Raw genomic sequence first — 21132 nt, 5'->3', positions numbered from 1 at the left:
AACTTACTAAGCAAAAGCTTACCCCCTTCTTTTCCATGTTCTCTAGGGTTTCCAGGTTTGTTCGAGTTGGAGTTCGTCGGAGATATTATCACACTGTCAAGCTAACGCTATTGGTGTAGTGATTTCAAGTACTTTGAGTCTATGGCATGTATAGGAGTTTAAATATTAGAGTATGTGATATGGCTTTGACCATATGTATTGGCCTATTTTGATTATGGGATTATAAATTCATTTTAATTATTTGAGATTTCATGGCCCTGTTTAGTATAGAAGTGTTAGTAAAAGTTAAGTAGCACCTCGAACCCCGTCCCAGCGTCGGATGCGGGCGAGAGGTGTTATATTTAGTGGTATCAGAGCAACGGTTTAGTCGATTCTAGGACTAACGTAGCACGTGTGAATCTAGCTATATATGCCATAAAGTGATAAAATGATAGTGTGATGATTTCTGACAGTTAAAATATGTTTTTCGTAATATAATGAATTCCAATCCCGATCAAGCTGTAGCAGATGGTATTGAGAGGATTGAAACATGCTTATGATGTGTCAAAATTGAGAAAGGTATGAATAGAAGTATGATATACATTTGAAGTATTGAAATGCAAAGTAATTTTGCTGAATGTGTTATGAAATAAATATGGAAAAGTATATTAGGATAATAGTGATGTATATTGTATGCATGAGAAGTTATATTTTGGTTCGAGATTTTATGTAAATGGGCGAAATATATACATATATATGTCATCTATTAAAGATGGAATTGCTGTGTAGTTTATGCTTTGTTAATGTTATATATGATGTTATGTTTTAAATATGTGAATGAGAACTTTGAAGAGAAAATAATGTATTTGGAATGAGCCTACATGTAAATGATATCTATGATATAATGTCAAGGTGTATATGATATGTATATATTGAAACGAAGTAAGTGAATTACAAATATGATATGCTATATGAAATGTATTAAAATGTGAATTAATATGCATGAAACTCGGTGATGTGTATTCAGGCCTTCGTGCCTAGCAGGCTTCGTGCCGGTGATGTGTATTTAGGCCTTCGTGCCTAGCAGGCTTCGTGCCGATGATGTGTATTCGGGCCTTCATGCCTAGCAAGCTTCGTGCCGATGATGTGTATTTGGGCCTTCGTGCCTAGCAGGCTTCGTGCCGGTGATATGTATTCGGGCCTTCGTGCCTAGCAGGCTTCATGTCGGTGATGTGTATTCAGGCTTTCGTGCCTAGCAGGCTTCGTGCCGGTGATGTGTATTCGGGTCTTCTTGCCTAGCAGGCTTAATGCTGGTGATTCGAGCAAGGTTTAAGTATTCATTACTATGTGAATTCAAAGTTAAATGAAAGAATACGTTTAAAGTGTACATATATGATGTTTTATAGACTTGATTAAGTCATTTCAATGTGTAATAACGAATGAATATGGGCATTATGTGTGCGAATGATTAGAGGCACTGTGTGTGCAAATTCCTTTAACCGAGCACTATGTGTGCGAGATCAGTAATTGAGGCACTGCGTGTGCGAATTCCTTTAACCGAGCACTATGTGTGCGAGATCGGTAATTGAGGCACTGTGTGTGCGAGTTCTTCAACCGAGCACTATGTGTGCGAGATCGGTCAGTGGGCACTATGTGTGTGAAATGAGATTCATGTAAGACCTCATCTGGGACGAAGGCATTGATTTGAAATGTTGTGTAAGACCATGTCTAGGACATGGCATCGACTCGATATGTGATAACATGTAAGAACATGGTTAGACTATGGCTTTAAGTAAGAACATGGTTAGACTATGGCTTTAAGTAAACGACATACTCAGGCAAGTACGACGCTCTTTAAATTGACAAATGTTAGGAAGTAGAATTGAAGTTAGATGTTGAATTTTAATTAGATACTGATATTCGGTATTTGAGTTTGAATTGGGGATTAATAGATATAAATTGACGATTGATTATTGTTTCAGCTGTAATTTTGTTATAAGTGGATACGTGAAAAAAAAATGGTGGATATGTTGTTAAGGAATGGATTTACGTTATATGTACACTTAAGTGCTTAGTTGAAAATGTGTTATGGATTTAGTCTATGAGATTCTCGGTATATGAAGTTATATGTGCTATTGCTGAATGGACACTATTTTGTTAATCTTGTTCAAGAAATTATTTTGATTAAGTTTCGACATTTGAAAGTTTGTAAGAATTTTTGATGAATCTTGATAATTTTGGATATCTGAGTTATGCGCTAGAATAAATCTCATGCCAATGTATTATATTAAGCTTTATGCCTAATCGACTGTATACGGGTAACGTTAACTATGATTGAATGTGCTAAATGAACTAAATGTTCAGGTACGTGGAAGTTGACTTTTCTTTTGGAAATGAGTTAAGTTGAATATTGAGATGTGATAAAGTTATAAAAGATATTCATTGGGATGTTTGAGAATATGTGTACTTTCGGCCAGGTTACAGCTTATACATGAATGAAAATGTGGGTTATGAATATGTGAGTTGATGTTATGTGTTATGCATGTTAATATGTGATTTATATGTGTTTGAAATGCAAGTATAAATTCAGTTAAGTGATTATTGCTTATGAAATCAAGAAAATGAGATGTATGTGTATACTTGTAGAAATGTTTATGTATTTGTTTTAAGATAAGAAAGTGATTTTGTAGATCGATGTGAAAGCAGTAATGAATTACAATTGTTATTGATGAGCTAATGTTTATATGGACATAATTCAATAAGAGGACTAACCTAGTCGCTACTAAGATTTTCGGGACGAAAATCCTAAAGGGAAGAAATGTAATGACCGATTTTGGGCCTAGTCGAACAGTGGTTTCGGGACCACTATTCGACGCCTTGAGAGAAAATTATTTTAGTATAATTTTATGTGTTATAATATAATTTTATAAGTGCATGTAAATTTTGGTAAGTTAATTTTAGCGATTTCTAGTCCAATTTCGAAAAAAGACTAAATCGCGTAAAAGGTAAAAGTTGTATTTTAGTGCCTAAAGGTGTTAATAGACTAGAGAACTAAAATTGGAGGCCTTTAAAGGGCAATTGGACCCTTTTAAGTGTGTGGCGGCCAAGGGAGACAAAATTTTAAAAAAGCCAAAATTTATGGGATATTAGGTGACTTTTGACCAAATAGGTAATAAAATAAAAATAGGATGATATCATCCCTTTTTCATCTTCTCTCCACCGATTTTTCCAGCCAAGAAATGGGTTTTGAAAGCTTCATATTTTCAGCAACTTTGAGGCTTAGCAAGTAAGTGATTTTAATGTCTTTCTTGAAGATTTTTACATTTTTGTAACCCCTAAAGCATGAGCTTTCATAAGAAGGGACTATTATGCAAAATGATGAAGAGTCTAGGGTTTAGCCATGAGAGTAAATGTGTTGTTTGTTGTGTTTTTATGGAATATTATGAGTTCTAGTTGTCTAATAAACAACTTTTGTGAAAGAAATTGCATGAAAACACCTTAAAAAGGGCTAGATTGCTAAGTTATAAAATGAGTTGTAAATGTGTGAAATAGTTGAAATTATGAGTTGCTATAGTTATGAAATGGTTCATCTAGACTCAAGGAGTAAAGAAATGTGATAAAAATTATTTTACGAGCCTAGAGGTAATTTGGTAATTTTGGTAAAATATAGGGGCAAAATTGTAAAAATAGCCCAAGTGTGTCAATGGACTAATTTGATCAGTACATTGTTTTAATAAGTTGAATGTGATGTTTTAGATGATGAAAATCGAGATTTGGACCTAGAACGGAAAGAAATCGATTAAAGGATAATTACTTCTTTTTTTTACCTTTATGGTATTGAGGTAAGTTCGTATGTAAACAATACCATGTTATACATGTATTTAAATGTTATCATTACATGAATTGTACAAATATTAATGTGTATGTGATTAATAGAAATATGATAAGACAAAGCCTTAATAGACGAGGAAAAATCTCGTTTGAACATTTGGAATAGAATAGGATACGAGTGACATGTCACTAGGAATTATGAGTCTAGATGACTAGCTCGAGAGTGAGCATTGAAATGTCATGAGATATGAGGTAGCTTTAGCTACAATTGAGGCACTTATGTGCAAAGGCTTTTCCGAGTATCCAAATAGTATTCCAAGTGTTCAACGGGTAATCCAAGGAAAGAGTTGATGATGGTCCTAATGAGGTAAGTCATTGGTGAGTATGCACTTGAGTTATGTTACGAGTTGTGCAAGTATGTATACTTAGCCTATGAGAATGCCTTGATATGTGATGATCTATGATGCATAATATGTGTTCTTACCATGATGGATGAAATGATGTTGTATTAATTTTGTGAACAATGATCATGAATGAGTAACTTACTTAGCCTTGACAGATTTGAGTTACTGCAGTAGTGTAACTTTGAAAATACACTAAAAATAGTGGAAAATGAGTTAGAGGCAGAATAAAATATGGGATTAAATCTTAATGAGTCTATTTTCACATGAAAGAAACAGGGGAAGAAAAATAATTCTATATTGTGTGATATTTGAATTCTTGTAAAATAGGGTCTGAATGAATTCGAGATCCCCTGTTTTGATTTTATAAATTCACCATAAATTGTAAAAAAATTATTAAGAGTCATACCTTACATGCATGGATTCCTTATTGAGTGTATTTTTACGAGAAATAAACAGCATGGTCATTGGAATTCTGTAAAGGGAGAAATTCGGTTCGTAGTGTACAGGGGTCAGAGTAGTCATACCCTGAAACATGGAATACTTTAATTAATAAACTGTACTAAATGGCTTGACAAAAAAATTTTAAAATTTTATGGAAGAAATATAAATGAGTCTAATTTCAGGTAAAATTTATGGAACTTAATTCGGAGTTTCGTAGCTCCAGATATAAATAATTTAGTGACTGTTGTGCAAGAAGACAGCTTGTCGTAAACTTGAGAATATGTTGTAAACATTGATAAAACAAGTTAATGAGTTGCTTATTGTTTTCATATGAACTTACTAAGCGAAAGCTTACCCCCTTCTTTTCCATGTTCTCTAGGGTTTCCAGGTTTGTTCGGGTTGGAGTTCGCGGAGATATTATCACCTTTGTCAAGCTAACACTATTGGTGTAGTGATTTCAAGTACTTTGAGTCTATGGCATGTATAGGAGTTTAAATATTAGAGTATGTGATATGGCTTTGACCATATGTGTTGGCCTATTTTGATTATGGGATTATAAATTCATTTTAATTATTTGAGATTTCATGGCCCGGTTTAGTATAGAAGTGTTAGTAAAAGTTAGGTAGCACCTCGAACCCCGTCCCGGCGTCGGATGAGGGCGAGAGGTGTTACAGTTACACAACTACGTATCTACTTCAGTGGTTAAGTGTTCTGGGAGTGTCTGAGAGGTCCAAAGTTCAAGCTTTGTCTTGGGTAAAATTTTGTCTTTTTCTGAATAAAGCCTTAACCTTGCTTAAAGGGTTTAAGTTTAATTGGTTGTAGGTATGTAATAGAATGGGTCTGCTGGTTTGATGGTTAAGATGTGGGTAAGTGTGTTGGAGGTTTGGAGTTTGAATCCCTGCTTGAGCATAAGTATTATTTTTGTATCGTAATAGACAAGAATTCCGGCTAAGTAGGGATTCTGGAGTGGTTGTAGGTTAGTGGGATTGTGGGAGTGAATTTAGGGATATGGGCGTTATCAGGATCACTTTTGACTGGTTTCTAATTCTTTTTGCAAATTTTCAGTTCTCCCTCTCTTCTCAAATTTTCCTGGCGTCATTTTGCTATCTTTCCCTTCTTCTTCTCCCTCTTTTGTCAATTTGTTTCCAAATGCTACTACTCTCTTTGCTATTTGTTTGTAGTTACTCTTCCGGAATTCACTCTCTATTTTCGTTGGTTGTGGTAAATGATTTTGTTGCTTTGTAATCTCGATTTTTAAGATATTAATTGGAGACCTATGTATACTATTTTGACAGCCAAGTTCGGGTGTAAGGGGCTATCTAGTGTTGAATTGTAGTGGAAAGCATTCGGGGTTTTCGAGGTAAGCGTTAATTGCATGTTCTTAATCTTTGATAGTGTGGTGGTTTCGGATTAATCGTGGTTTTAGGTTGATTTTTGAGCGTTGGAATGTCGTGTATAGGTTCAGGAGTGCTCATGGTTTTTTTAGCAGCATAAATGATACAGGTGTGTACCCAAATCGCAAGAAATCGTGTTTTTGGCATAAGTCGAAAACATTTCTGTCGACGCTACACAAGCGTGTAGTTGTCCGTGTGGTGGGCTGTGTGCCATAACACAGGCGTGTGATCGACGAGGCCAGGCCGTGCGCTCAAAACACAGCCGTGTGATCGCCAGGTAGGCTGTGTGCGACACACGGGATAGACTAATTTGGGCCGTATAGGCCACGCAAGTGTGTGGGCCTATACGGGTAGTCCATACTGGCGTGTGTGGGTTTTAGGCCAAGCCGTGTGATCCATACAGCCAAGGCCAATTTGGGCCATGTGGGCCCACACAGGCAAGCCACATGGGTATTTGAGCCCATTTATCTAAAATGATTTCTAGGGTTACAAGGGTCGCCCAAGTCGACTATGAACCTACTGTAGGGTTGGTAAGTGTTACCTAGGCCCCTAAATATATGATCTTAGTGTATGTGATGCATGATCAATTATGCATGATTACTGATATATATATGTATACGTATGACTGATGGTTGCATAAAAGTATTACATATTGTATGTTTGCATTGCATTGGGTTAGGATGATGATATTTGGAGGAAGTGTACTGAAAGGCTTTAAGCCTATTTATCTAGCAGCTCAGCTACAATATACTGAATATGTGCCGCATTTGGTACTACTTAGAGTGTAGGGATGGGTGGGTTTTTAAACCTCACATGGAGTGTAGGGATGGATGGAGATGGTGTGTAGAGGCTAGTGGGTAGGACTCTGTTACTTATTATTGTTTGCGGTACTGATACTGTAATGGGCTAAAGCCCTAATGCATATCTGATACTGGACTGAAATTGGTTAAGGCCCAAACTGCTACTGAAACTATAATGGGCTTAAGCCCCAGACTACATTTGACTGTTTACTGCTAAAAGCCTATATGTATGTTTTCTGTGGGGATTAAGCATTAAGTTTACGTAAACTCATCCCTTTCTATTTTATCTGTACAGGTAATCCCCAGGTTTAGATGAATCAGTGTGGCGGAGGACTCTATGTTGACCATGTGTCTACTGAACGATCTTTATTTCATTTATGGTTTTCATTACTTATTTTGGGCTATTTGATGCAATTTGGACTTTTTGGATTATTTACCGTTATTGTACAAGTATTAGTAGCATAGAAAAAATGCGCTCCTTGTCATTAAATTAATGTGTTTGCTCGCGGTAATTGTGGCCTCTCGGGAGAATCGATGACTACATCTTTGAGGCATTTGCTAGTACTAGTACATCGAGAATTCTTAATTGGCTGGTTGTAAATAGCCGGGACTATGGAACAAAGGATTATCCTGACACCTACACCGAGGTATTGACGGTGATTCTCAAATATCGCGAGAGCAGAATGTGATACGATGAGATAGAATTCAATAGAAACAAAGACACAAGGAAGCAGGTTACGCTCTTAACGGTCAAAGCGAACCCTTTCATTCGACATTCGAATTCTTTAATTGAATGAATCAAATCTCCTCAAGTAGGATTCGAACCTACGACCAGTCAGTTAACAGCCGACCGCTCTACCGCTGAGCTACCACGAATTTTAAAACTATGAAACTCAACAAAAACATGGTTTCACTAAAAATAACGTTCTTCTTAAATGCAAATGGCTTTATCAAAATATCATGGTTTTAAAAGCTTCCGCTACACAATATGTTTTGAAATGAACCCAATTCAATGAGAAGATGATTTGGAATTGTCAAGTGAAATAGAAGCTATTAAACGGAAAAGGTTTTAACATGATAAATTCATTTTCAAATTCCATTCCATATGACATCGCCAGATTCGACCATAACGTTTAGGCCGGTTTTGGGGTGTTACAAGTCTTCTACACTTCAGGTAAGGATTACTTTCTTTTGCACTAATAATTTGTCCTATTAGGACATCAATTCGTATTAGAGCATTTTCAGCTGGTATGTAAGATTTAATGAATCTGGCAGTTGATTTGTAAAATGAATCATCTGTTGAACTTTTGGTTCACATTGCTTTGTACGATGACCTTAGACATTGATAATTCATCTCAAATACTTTATTAATCCAGCTTTTTATTCTCTTGCCCTAATGTCATAACTAAATATCGAATTAATAGCTCAAAATATCATAAGGAGACTCATATAAATATAGATTCCCAATCTCTTATGATTATCCATCTTTGTGCATTGTGGTTGAGCAGTTGGAACATATACCACACATCCAAAAATTATAAGATGGGAAATATTTACCTCTTGACCAAAAATCAATTGTAATGGTGAGTATTTATAATTTATTGGCTTGATGCGTACAACATGTAAATCAGCAGAATCTCATGTTGAAATAAAAAGTTTTGTTCTCATAAGTAATGATTTAGCTATTAGTTAGAGACATTTTGATAAACAATTCAGCTAAATTATTTTGTGTGTGAACATGAGCTACAAGATGTTCAACTTTTATCCCAATTGACATGCAATAATCATTGAAAACTTGGGATGTAAACTCACCAACATTAGCAAGATGAATTGTTTTAATTGCATAATCTGAAATTAATCATTTAAACAAGCAATCTCGCAAACGACAGGTTGCGAGTTGATAACGTATGTGATTATTTTGTAGATGCATCTACCAAAATTATATAATATCAAGACCATCCAAATGGTGGATGAATTAGCTCATATTCATTTTAGAAATGCAAGAAATTAAATCTCAACTGTAGTTAGTGAGTTTATAGTAACCAATTTTTATTGAGAACAAGCAACAAATGAGAATTCTTTAAATTAAAAAATCTTTTGGTTCTTTAATGGATGTCTATATGAATTCTCAATTAATTTTCGCATCATATTCGGTCCGGGGTGGTCTAATTGGTCACGCCAAGTAGTAAATGCATTTGTATTAGTAAACTTCTAGTTTACTTTAACATGTGTTTCAATTGTACTAAATTGTAACAAATTGATAATTTTATTATCATTCCTTTTAATTTGTATCCACATATAAGTACTATTGTGACATTTACTACTGGAAATGTCTAAATCAATGTGAAGTCCAATGCCACCAAGTCAATAAATATAATTTCCAAATAATTATATGCAGTATTCGTTTCAGGAAATATGCCAAAATCTTCAAATGCCCAAAAATCTTTTAATATCAAACTTTGAGAGTAGATCTTATTTTCCAGGAGCACAACAGGTACATAACCAATGACTTTTCATACATAAGTTTTCTCTCTTGCAAGTTCTCATCAGTAATATTTTACCCCGTAATTTTAATTGAGAACTCATTCTGAATACTGTAGAGTTATACTCATAGTTTTTTTAAATAACTTGCAACTTTAGGTGAATCCAACCATAATAAGCTTTAGATAGAAATATCATATTCTATTGCTCATGAGTAGATATTTTACAGTCAAATATTTTTCTTTCAACCCTTTAATAGGGATGATAACAAAATAATATCACAAAGATTATAAAATAAATATAAATTAATAGCCCAATCCCTTTTTATTCATGTGAAATATAATATTTTCCTCATTCACAATTTCAATACAAGATCCATTACAAATAACTTTTAAAAGTAATGTATTAATCATCACAAATTTTGTGCTTTTAGATAGTGATATATTAGCTCTTTTAGAGCTTTCAACTAATTTTGTACTATCGAATATTGGAATAATATTTGTTTGTTTCAATATCAAATAAGATAAATATTTTCTATCTGTAATGATAGAATTTATTACTACATTTTCATATCATTCTTCAAAGAATATTAACAGAAACAAAATATTTGGGCATGCGCTACATATGTGGCCAATTATCTTTCATATCACATTGATAACATAAGTTATCTTTACCCTTTGAAAAGTTATCTTGAGAACTTTCATTATTCTCTTATTTATTACTGTATTCCCACTTTTAGTGATCCATGAGTATATCTTTTATTTTCTTTATGTTTACATTTACTTCAGGGAATGCAACAAATCTAGTAGGATGGACTTATAAACATCCTAATAAATTCTTTATTTTATAATCACCATTGCAAACATGCGAGATTTCAAATCAAAATATATTTATTCATGTTGTCATGATTAGTCTCCAATTATAATAAATATGATATAATAAATAAAACATAGTAGAATATATCTGAAAATCTTTAACATCATTGTCATCACATTTACTATTATCACAAGCACCATTATAAGTAGTAAAATAACTTTGTTTTCGTAATAACATTTTTTCGTATACGATGCTTGAAAATTATTCGATACACATTGTACCAAATTTCAATATCACATATATATTATAAAATCTTATGTTGATTTAATAAGATATTTATAATTTCAATTTAAAAGATATCATACAATCATTCAATATTAGCAAGTTAATAAGACTAAATAGATCCTATCAAACTTCCCTTTAATCAACAATGGTAGGTTAATAACACTTTCCACCATATTTAAAATTTCAAGAATATTTAATAACAAGAATTTAATAATTAAAACATCTAAATATTATGCATAATATAACTTAATTTAAAAAATCAAAAGAATAATTTACCAAAAATAATAATAGAAAACATACAATATTAATAGTAAACATATCTAATTAATAATTATGTCTTTTACATAAAAAATTAACCCAGAAAGGCAAAAATCAAATACCATCAGAATGTGAACCTTATATCAAATAAAAATTAATAGTAGTCATACCTTAATTAAAAAAGAACATATGGTCGAAACATAAAAGTTTCTGACCAAATCTATACTTTACCCATGCTTGTACAATAAATCAAAGATCGGAAATAAGAACCATAATCCAATCTGAGATTGAATCTTTCAACATCCCGAAGATGAAGTTGTAAGGGTGAAAGCTTAAGGTGAAAAAAAATTTGATTTGTGGGACGACTTCGAAAGATTTTGAAAAAAATAGAGAATCATCGTGCTGATAACGTGTTATAAAATAAAGAGAGATGGGGAGAACAAAGAACAAAGAAAATATGAAATTAATAGAGAATGTACTTTATTAATCAAAGGGATGATTTACAATGCTTCATCAAAGTCTCTATTTATAGGCATAAAAAGTATAAAAGAAGTAGATATCTAATTCTAATAACTATTAGAATTTAAAGTATATCAAAACTTTATCCTGATCATGATGGACATCCACTTAATAAGATATTCATAACAAAACAAGTTTAAATATTACATTTTTGGGGTGCTTTTTTTATAAAACTAACCAGAAAAAAATTAATTAATTACGTAAATGACATTTTTTAAAATAAAATACACTAATAACCTAAAATCTACACTAAAAGATGGTGGAGTGAAAGTGTTTGACACCATCAACATGCCATGTCAACAATCGGGATAAAAAAATAATTTTTTGGTAGAGCTATGCAGAATGGCGCCACCTGTATAAATACTAGGAAAATACTGCGTGTAATAGCCCAATTTTGTCCGGGCCCGAATTACAAACAAATAAAAGGCCCAAACAGAAATTAGATAAACAAAACCAAAAAATAAATAATAAAGTCCAATAAAGGAGAGTCCATTTACAATAAATGTTGCCCAATATGGCCCAAATGAAGAAGCCCTAAAGCCAATGACACTAAAAACTAAACAGAAACCCTAATGCCCCCTGCACCGCTCCTCCATTCACAGGCACACCGTTTAAGGATCCTCATCCCAAGATCTGCCCTTTCTGTCGCCATTTCACCAAAATGGCAAAAGGTCTACCTCTCCTATCTGTTGACTCCGCCACTTGCAAGAAAAGAGAAAAAAGGACAAATACAAGTGCATAAACAGCAAAAGCAAACAATAAAGAGAAAAAAAACAAAAATAATAAACAATGTTGTAAATAGGCTATAAAAGCCACAACAATCACAATGTAATTTTTTACAAAGAAGGCAATCAAAAAAGAAAACAAAACAGAATACAAAAATCTAAAAGTAATTTTTTCTTTTATTTATTTTTTTGAACCTTTTTATATATATAATAATAATAAAATAAAAAAACAGAAAAAGCTTACCTGACCTTTCGTGTTCTACCACCGTGAGTGGCTGAGGTTGTCACCACCGATGAAAGGTGACCCATTTTTAAGACAAAACGCTTTTTAAAACCTTAAAACCAAAAAAAAATTGTTTTATTTGTGACTTTTGACGAGTTTCCAAGAAAATAGACCTCAGATTTGGGTTCTAGGAGCCGAAGGGCCAAAAAAAAGGGTTTTTTTGCATTGTCTGGCCACTGGGAATCCGTCGGTCGCCGATGATCGGTGGCCGTCGTGGAAGGTCGCCGGACCAGTGGTCGGACTCAGAAACCACCAAGAGAGAAAAAGGGAGGCTCTCAATTTTTTTTTAAAACTAATCATAATGATTTTAAAAAAAATAATTAGCTTATATAGGCAAGGCTAAACGGCGTCGTTTAAGGCTGGCTTCAATAGCCCCAAAACGACGTCGTTTTGAATCACGACTCGAAAATCAACCCGACCTGCCTTAGGATCGGCATGTTTTCGCGACTAGGGTCTATTTGCGACCCCAGTCCTTCTGCTTTTGCAGCCTGTTTCAATTTAGTCCTGTTCTATTTTTTAATTTAGCCACTTAATTTTATTTCATTCTCATTTTGGTCCTTAGGCTTTTTTGGGAAACAGGCACCCAAAACGATGTCATTTTGAGGCCGACCCGGATCCCTCTAGGATCCATGTGTTTTTTAAGGGAGGGTTTATTTGCGCCTTTGGTCCTTCAGCTTTTATGAACTGTTTCAATTTGGTCCTATTCTCTTTTACTTATTTTATTTCTCCTCTATAATTTTAATTTACTTACAAATTGGTCCCTTGACTCAACGCCGACCTTCTGGGGAATGACGCGTGTCCTGAGTTTGGGATAATTTTCATTTAACCCCTATTACTTTTCTCACGTTACAATTTAGTCCTTATTTTTATTTTATCCCTATTTGTCCTTTTAATTTCATTTAAATTACGATTTAGTCCTTTATTTTTCAGTCTTTTATAAATTGTCTTCTTTATATTTATTTATTCATTTATTTATTTCTTTATTATTTCTTTACCTTTCTATATATATTTAAAATTATATTTTATATTTCCTTTTTATTTATTTATGCATTTTATCCCTTTACTATTATTGCCACTATTATTTGCCTTTTTTTATATTTATTCTTATTGTCGAAACCATTTTATTTTGAAAAACGGAGGTCAACTTTAAAACGAAAATGGAGTAGCCACCAATCCTTTTTGTTTAGGTGTGATCAGGTCACCTTGTGATCGATCATTTTAATAAAGCATTTCGTTTATTAAAACAACATTTTGGTCTCTGAAAAACTAGAAAAGCGGATTCGGAGTCGATTCACGCGAGGAAGGATTAGCACTCTCGCAACGCCCAAAATTGGTACCGTATTGATCAATTAACGTCCTAATGTTGAAAATTTGAAAAAAGATTTTAAAATACAATTCCTTTAAAACGTTTGGACAACTTGAATTGGATATTGAGATTCTCTCGCTTAGAAGGAATAAAATATCATATCCGGCATTTTAGGACACAACATTTCAAACCCTCGATACAAGATCATCTTATAATTTCCAAAACTCATGCATTTGAAATTTCAAAAGGATATTTGGCTATCTAGTCAAATGGTAAGTCGAAACCCAACACGATTGGGCACGATTTCTCGAATTTCCAAACACAAAATATTGCCTAGTTTTAATTTAAGAGAACATGGACGAAATTTTAAAAGGATATTCAGTTATTCGGTTGAACGAAAAATCGAAACCCAGCACGATTGGGCACGATTTCTCGAATTTTAAAACACGAAATATTTTCTTATTTTTTAGAAATCCTTATCTCGGGATACAAAATGTCATATCCAGTGAGTTAGGACACAACACCTCGAATTCCTGAGAATAAGCTTTTATTTGAAACTTATACGTTTTGATTGAAAAAGGGTACCCGGTTACCTAGATTCAACGAGGAAAATTGGAACCCAGTAAGCTAGGGCACAATCTTCTCGAAGATGCCAAATATCGAGTATTACCTTATTTTGAAAACTTTTGAATAAAATGATTTTACAAATTAAATGCTATTAAAACACGACCCTTTAAGCGAATAAAATGCGATGGAATAATAATGTACAACACAAAGTAATAATTCATAAACAAATGTTATAATAATAAATCACAAATAACAAATAAATACAAAGTAAGAAAATCTAAAATAAAATATAAAACAATTCTAAGCAAATAATACATAAAATGGATTTAAAATGGATGTTATAAAAGCGTTCTAAAGTATATAAAATAATTTTAAAAAAATTAGTATCTATTCAAGGTAAAATAATGTATAAAACTCTTTAAAATTTTATGTAAACAATTCAAAATATAATGTGTAAAAAGTTTGAAATACATAATATATGAAAATATTAAAGTAAATAATGTATAAAATTGAAATAAGCGTTATATAAAAAGTTAAAATAGATAATAACAAAAATGTAAAATAAATAAATAAATAGAATGTTAATAACAAGAGTAAAAAACATATATAAGAAAAAAGTAATAATGAAAATAATATTAGTATATAAATAGAAATAAAAATATAATAAATAGAAATATAATAATAGTAGAAATATAAATAGATAAATAAAAATTAGATAAATAATAATAGTATTAGAATAATAAAATAAATATAAATAGAAACATAAAAATAATAGGAATAATATATTAAATTAGTTAATTTGATAATAAAATATCGAAAATAAAAAGGATTAAATCGAACCTTAAAGTAAAATTCTAGGTAAATCAGAAATAAATAAAAGAAAATGGACCAATTTAAACGTGTGAATAACAAGAAGGGACCAAAAGGGAAATAATTGCCACCCTCCAAAACACACAGCTTCAAGGAAGACCAAAATGTAGTCGAAACAAATTTTAAGGCCAAAGTTAAAAATAATAAAACCTTAATTGCAAAACAAATAAAAATAGAAGGGCTAAAAGCAATCAGACGAATTTAGAAAAAAAAATAAATTGAAATGAAATGGACAAAATTCCCACGTAATTAAAAGAGAAAAGAAAATAATTCAATTCCAATGAAAAATAGGAAAAGAGAGAATAATTCAATTCCAAATTGAAGTAGGAATACCAAAAGTCCTCCCAAAAGTAATTCGTTTTCCTTTCAAAGAACAAAATACCCCTATTTATATACATGGGGTTTATTAAAAATAGCCTAACTAATTTAATAATAAAATAAAATAAAATAAAATAAAAATAATATCTTTCTATTTTTAGCCTTTTATCAAGTCAACAAATTTTGATAACCTCTTGGCTTTCTCCATCTTTTTGATTTGGCTACAATTTAATGATTATCTTTTAATTTGGCTTTTTTTAACTTGTTTTCGACCGATTGTATCCTTTGGCCTATTACATTTATTATTTTATTATTTCTTTTATCGCTTTCGGTATTTTCACGCTATTTATATTTATTCTATTATGCATCATTTCTTTTTTTTTCTTTTTTATTTCGAGTTACCTTACTTGTTTTATTATATAAGGAATTATTATTATCCTTATCGCTATTGATCAATGCTATTACTATTATTATTATGGTTATATTATGCATGGTGAATTATTATTGCTATCACTACTATCATTTTAATGCTTATATTTTAGTATTTGAACTTGTATAGTAATTTTATTTTTGCTAAGGATTCTATCACATTACTTAAATAAGTTAATAGCATATCGCGTTAAATATTATATTTGTTTTTACTCAACGTATGGGAACTAATCAAAATTGAGGCAATGTTCATTATTTTTGAGATTAGAGGAGTCATGCTCCTAACTTACGAAATATGATCTCTTTCTAAAACCGAAATAATCGAATGTCCTATTTAAAATAACAAAAAAACAAAATTTAAGTAACAATTAAAACGGCGATTATTTTGGTTTTCGAAAACTAAAGCGTCGTGTCCTAATTCATGAAACATGATCCTTCTTCTCGATTAATTCAGAATAAAGCCTTTTTTATTAAAATATCTTAATACAAATGGATCACATTTTAAATTCTCTTCAAATTTTTAATTTTCGACACTAAGACATCAAGTAATCAATTAGGTCCAAATTTTAGGTGTAACGAATGTGCTAATCCTTTCTCGTGTGTAACCAACTCCCGAATCCATTTTCTGGATTTTGTAGACCATCATTTTTGTAAAACAAACCTCTTATTAAAATAATCAATTAAGAGGTGATCCGATAGCACCTCATGAAAGTGTTTAAATTTATGTAATTTTTTTTAAAATTATGTAGATATCAAAATGTATTCTCAAGTAAATACAGATCATACTTCATCGAGAAACAACGAAACAGTAAAATTAATTATAAATTAAATAAAAAATTTTCGTTTTAGTTTTTTTTTTTTTGCCCAGCGCTACTTTACTCAACATGTTTTGTTGTATGAAACTGATATCTATTTGGTTGTTATTAACCCTTTTTAACTCGTTTTTGTATGAAACTGATCTCTACGTGTTAATAATAAATTTTTAAATTTATGTCACATTCATAAATTTATATATTAATTTTTTTTAATATGACGACTTTTTTGCTTAATTTTGCATTGTTGCTGTGCTTGATTTCATTTGTGGGGTATAAAAAAGTTACATTTGTCTTCCACTAATTTAATACCACCTAAATAAAAATTAAAAATCCCATTCATATGAGGAAACTAGGAATATATATTAATTTGGCTTCAACCAATATATATATAAGTGTTCAAATCAGATTGAATTAAGCTCGAAATTATTAGAATTAGCGATTAAATTTATTTTTAACGAGTGAATATGTTTTTCTCATAAAAGTTCTCGTATGTAAGATAAATTTTCGGGTTTGAATATGCTTGATTTATATTATATGTAAAACTCTATATATCATTGTAGATATCAATTCAATCAAAATAAGTCTTTTTTATATATTTACCAATACCACCTATGTTTTTTAGGACAAATCTTCATTTTATTATTAATATTTTATTACTCATTTAATTGAACTTAAACAAAATATACTTAGAATGACGGTATAATATAAGTGTGATATTTTTATTTTAATATATAAATTTATGTTTAAATTATATAAATAAATAATTTATCTTATTTTATAAAAAAATTACCATATAAGATAGAATATCAAATTTTGAATTGGCGGTTTCATTTTCCTTTTTGAGTTACAAAGTTAAAAAAATATAGGGATTAAATCAATAGAAAGACTGATAGCAAAGTTTGACCAAAAATTACTATGTGTAGCAAAAGTGGAAAACACATTCCAATAAAAGATTCCCACGTATAAAAAATTTGAGGGCAAACATCTGGTTCCTGGCGCCGCACCGTTTACATAAACCTCCAGGGTTTTACCATTGCGAAGAATAATAAATTCAAAGGAATACAAGAGAACCAATCTCTGAGTCCCATAAACAAAAGGGTAAGCTTCATAAAACCACTAAACTTATTTTTTATTTTTGATCTGCTCTTTTGGCTGTTCATTTCTTTTCTTTTCAAAGGGTTTCGTTTGGTTACAGTATAGTTAGAATCATCTTTTATTTTTGTTTTCTACTTTCTTATAGTACCAGATTATTGTTTAGGTTTTCATATTAACATGTAATGATTTGCTTCCTTTGTTTTTGTTTTAGTTGCTTGAGTTAAGATCAGTGAAAGTTAGGGTTTCTGGGGATGATTGAGAATGGGTTTTTTTTTTTTTTTTTGGCATTTAAGCTTGCAAGAAATAAAAAGAGTTTATTTTTATAAAAATCAAAATTTGGGTCTTTTTGGAGGTTGGGTTTTAAAGTCTAAAGCACAATGGTTAGTAAACTTTATATCTTGTAAATGGGTTGCTCTGTTTTTGAGTTCAGAAGTCATAAATAAACATAAGACTGATTGTTGAAGAAAGGCCTTTTTTCTGCACTTTCTTTCTTTAAATATTGCGGATTTTATTTGTGAAGTTATTTGTCTTTGTTTTGTTATTAAATCCATTGTTATACCACAATTTAATTCTTCTATCAATTTCGTTGGTTTAATCTAAACTTCAATTGTTTTTTGTTCTGTTAGGTTGTAGCGATGGCTTTCTTAAGTAAAATCGGGGGTATACTTAAGCAGACTGCAAGTATGCAGCTCAATGCTCGGTTGTCCGAGTCAAGACCAGGCCTCTTTCAAGTTTTCAGAAGCATGTCCAGTGCCCCGAGCTCGAAACTTTTTGTAGGAGGTGCGCTTAAACTTTGCTTTCCACTTTAATATCAAACCATTTTCCCATCCCCATTTTCATAGGGTTTCTTGTAATTTCTTTCTTGCAGGTATCTCATTCCAAACGGATGACCAAAGTCTAAAAGAAGCATTTAGCAAATACGGTGAAGTTGTTGAAGGTATGCTACTGCAAACGAATTCCTGAATTCAATTTGCAAGTTCATAATGAAGATGAATTGGGAAGTCTTGAAATGCTTGAACCTTCTTCTCTACATATTAAACGAACTGTCATATTTGTTTTCTATATGTAGTGTGTGCTGATTAAATTTTATACTGTAGCAAGAGTTATTGTGGATCGAGAAACAGGAAGGTCGAGAGGATTTGGATTTATCACTTACACCAGCACCGAGGATGCTTCCAGTGCACTACAGGCTTTGGATGGACAGGTGATATAAGTATTCAGTTTTTTTGGGTATTACTTGTAACATCGACAGAGTTGCCTGATGTTTCAATAAACCCTATAGAATCCTGATTTGTTTTACAATGAAGAAGCTGATTGTATCAAGCATCTATTCAATAGCTATGAAATTGGTTGGAGTGCATTAATTCATTACCCAAACGTAAACGGTAAAATGAATCGAAATTAGTTGCATTTTCAAATTGTTCTTTTGTTCTTTTCATGGTCGTGGAAGGTCCGTGAATGTTTTTGCATTGTGCTGGCAAAGTGCTTCTAGTCTTCTTTCAGATAGGATGGAGATATACCTCTTGTGCAGACTTATAGATTCAGATTTATTGCATCTAAATTTTATCTATATGTTAAATCTATATTACTTGGTCTGGGTGTGTTGGACATGGTATGTGCCGGATGTAGATACATTCAATTTTTTTCTAAGATCTTCATGTATTTGGAGGGTCCTTGAAGAATTATTATCCCCATCTCTTTGTCCAAGCATGTGTCAAACATGGGTGCCAAACACGGGTACTTCAATAAAAATGAATAGTCAGAGTATCATGGCAAACTAGCGTGCCCTTGCTATCTTATTTGGTTCACTTTCACATATGCAAGTAACATAAAAATTCTCAAATCTTTTTCTATCAGATCAGGTCCATTCCATTCCTTTGCTTTATCCCATTTCAGTACAAGTTTCACATTAAATTTACCCACTTCTCAACTTATGAACATTTTTCTTTACTTGAAAATTAAGTTATTTAGGCCTTAATTTGAACATGTATGTTTAACTATAGATATCATTGCATGGGTTTATTTTTTTTTTTTTTGGGAGTTAATCTGTCTGGTTTTGTCTGTCTGAATTCTTGTTGCAGATTCTCCATGGCCGTCAAGTAAGAGTAGACTATGCAAATGACAGACCTCGTCGTAACTTTGGAGGTGCTGGCAGCTATGGTGGTGGTGGTGGTGGTGGCTACGGGGGTGGTAACTATGGAGGTGTCGGCTATGGTGGTGGTGGTGGTAACATTGGATACGGTAACAGTGGTAATTATGGAGGCCAAGGAAGCTATGATGGGGATAACTATGGCACTGGTGGTGGTGTTGGCTATGGAAGTAACTTTGGTCAATCCCCCAATTACGACAATGGGAGTTTCGAAGTTGCTGGTGGCGGCAGTGGCAATGATGGTTTTGCAGCTGGTGGTGAAAATGTGGGATTTGGTGGTGGCGATCAACTCGGTAGTGCTGAAGATAGCTACAAAGAGGAAACTGCAGGTTTTGGCCTAAACGATCCACCGAGTGACAACTTCCAGGATGAGGAGGAGGACAGGAATGGTGACTTGTCCAAAAGGGTATGAAATAACTCATTTCAATTTGATTTAGGGATAATAGTTGGATTGTTTTGGTTTAAGTTGTCAAACACACTCTCTTAACTAATTGTTATGTTTTAGTGATTCATGCGCCTCTAGTGGCTGTAAAACCTTTTTGAGTGTTTCTCATAGAGAAAACTGAATATTCAAAATTGAAGTGCCTAAAGTCATTTGGCTTATTATTTTATCGTAATTATGTCTATAATTCAATTAGTAGGTTGTGACTGTTTTTGTTTCATTTTTCAATCTACAAATTACATGCATCAGTTGCTTCTCTAATGTGATTGTTATTCAAATAGATAATTGTCCATTTCAAATAAATATCTAGTTTGATAGTTGTGTTTATATGCACATAAATGGAATTTCTTGAAATTCATTTGTACATAAATATATGTTCTTGTTAGTGCAAAACACATCTTTGCTAACTAATATATGATACAAAACTTGCATTTGGTTATATAACTAGAATTCGGAGTTATTCATGATACATTATTTAATTGCTACAACAAATTAAACTTTATATTATATATCATCATATTTTTTTATCCATATTATACAGGTTAAATAAAATTATAGTCATATAAGTTTTGACTGCTTTGGAAATTCTTTTTAGTGGATTTTTTATGATTGAAAAAGATGGACCAAATTTTAAGCTATTTAATCCACATCAATGAAAGAAATTCTAATTATCACTAATATTAAACAAAAATAAAATTTCCTACGCATACAATTCATAATTCACTTGAATAAATACACCACAAGCCTCTATGTTCTGATCTACATAAATTATTCTATAAAATATAACAGTGAACTTTTTGCATAAAAATTTACTCAATACTTAGTCAACCACTTTCGTAAATGCAATTGTATCATCAAACTTTTGTTTATTATACCAATTATAGGGAGGACGACGGAGGGGTAAACTAGTAGTAAAGGAAAGATT

At 32.0% G+C, this 21132-nt stretch overlaps 1 protein-coding gene across 1 annotated transcript; it reads left to right on the top strand.

Moving 5' to 3' along the window:
• Positions 1-17406: 17406 nt before the first annotated feature.
• On the top strand, positions 17407-20382 carry LOC108470613 (glycine-rich RNA-binding protein 4, mitochondrial-like). The gene is made up of 5 exons (XM_017771973.2): positions 17407-17619; positions 18243-18396; positions 18485-18553; positions 18714-18820; positions 19698-20382. Exons 2-5 carry the CDS (start codon positions 18252-18254, stop codon positions 20175-20177), a joined length of 801 nt encoding a protein of 266 aa, XP_017627462.1. The 5' UTR covers positions 17407-17619; positions 18243-18251; the 3' UTR covers positions 20178-20382.
• Positions 20383-21132: the final 750 nt, after the last annotated feature.

Source organism: Gossypium arboreum, chromosome 1, assembly GCF_025698485.1.
Source record: "Gossypium arboreum isolate Shixiya-1 chromosome 1, ASM2569848v2, whole genome shotgun sequence".
Classification (NCBI taxonomy): domain Eukaryota; kingdom Viridiplantae; phylum Streptophyta; class Magnoliopsida; order Malvales; family Malvaceae; genus Gossypium; species Gossypium arboreum.
Note: the sequence above shows the minus strand (reverse complement) of the source record. Positions and strands in the feature narration are given on the sequence as shown.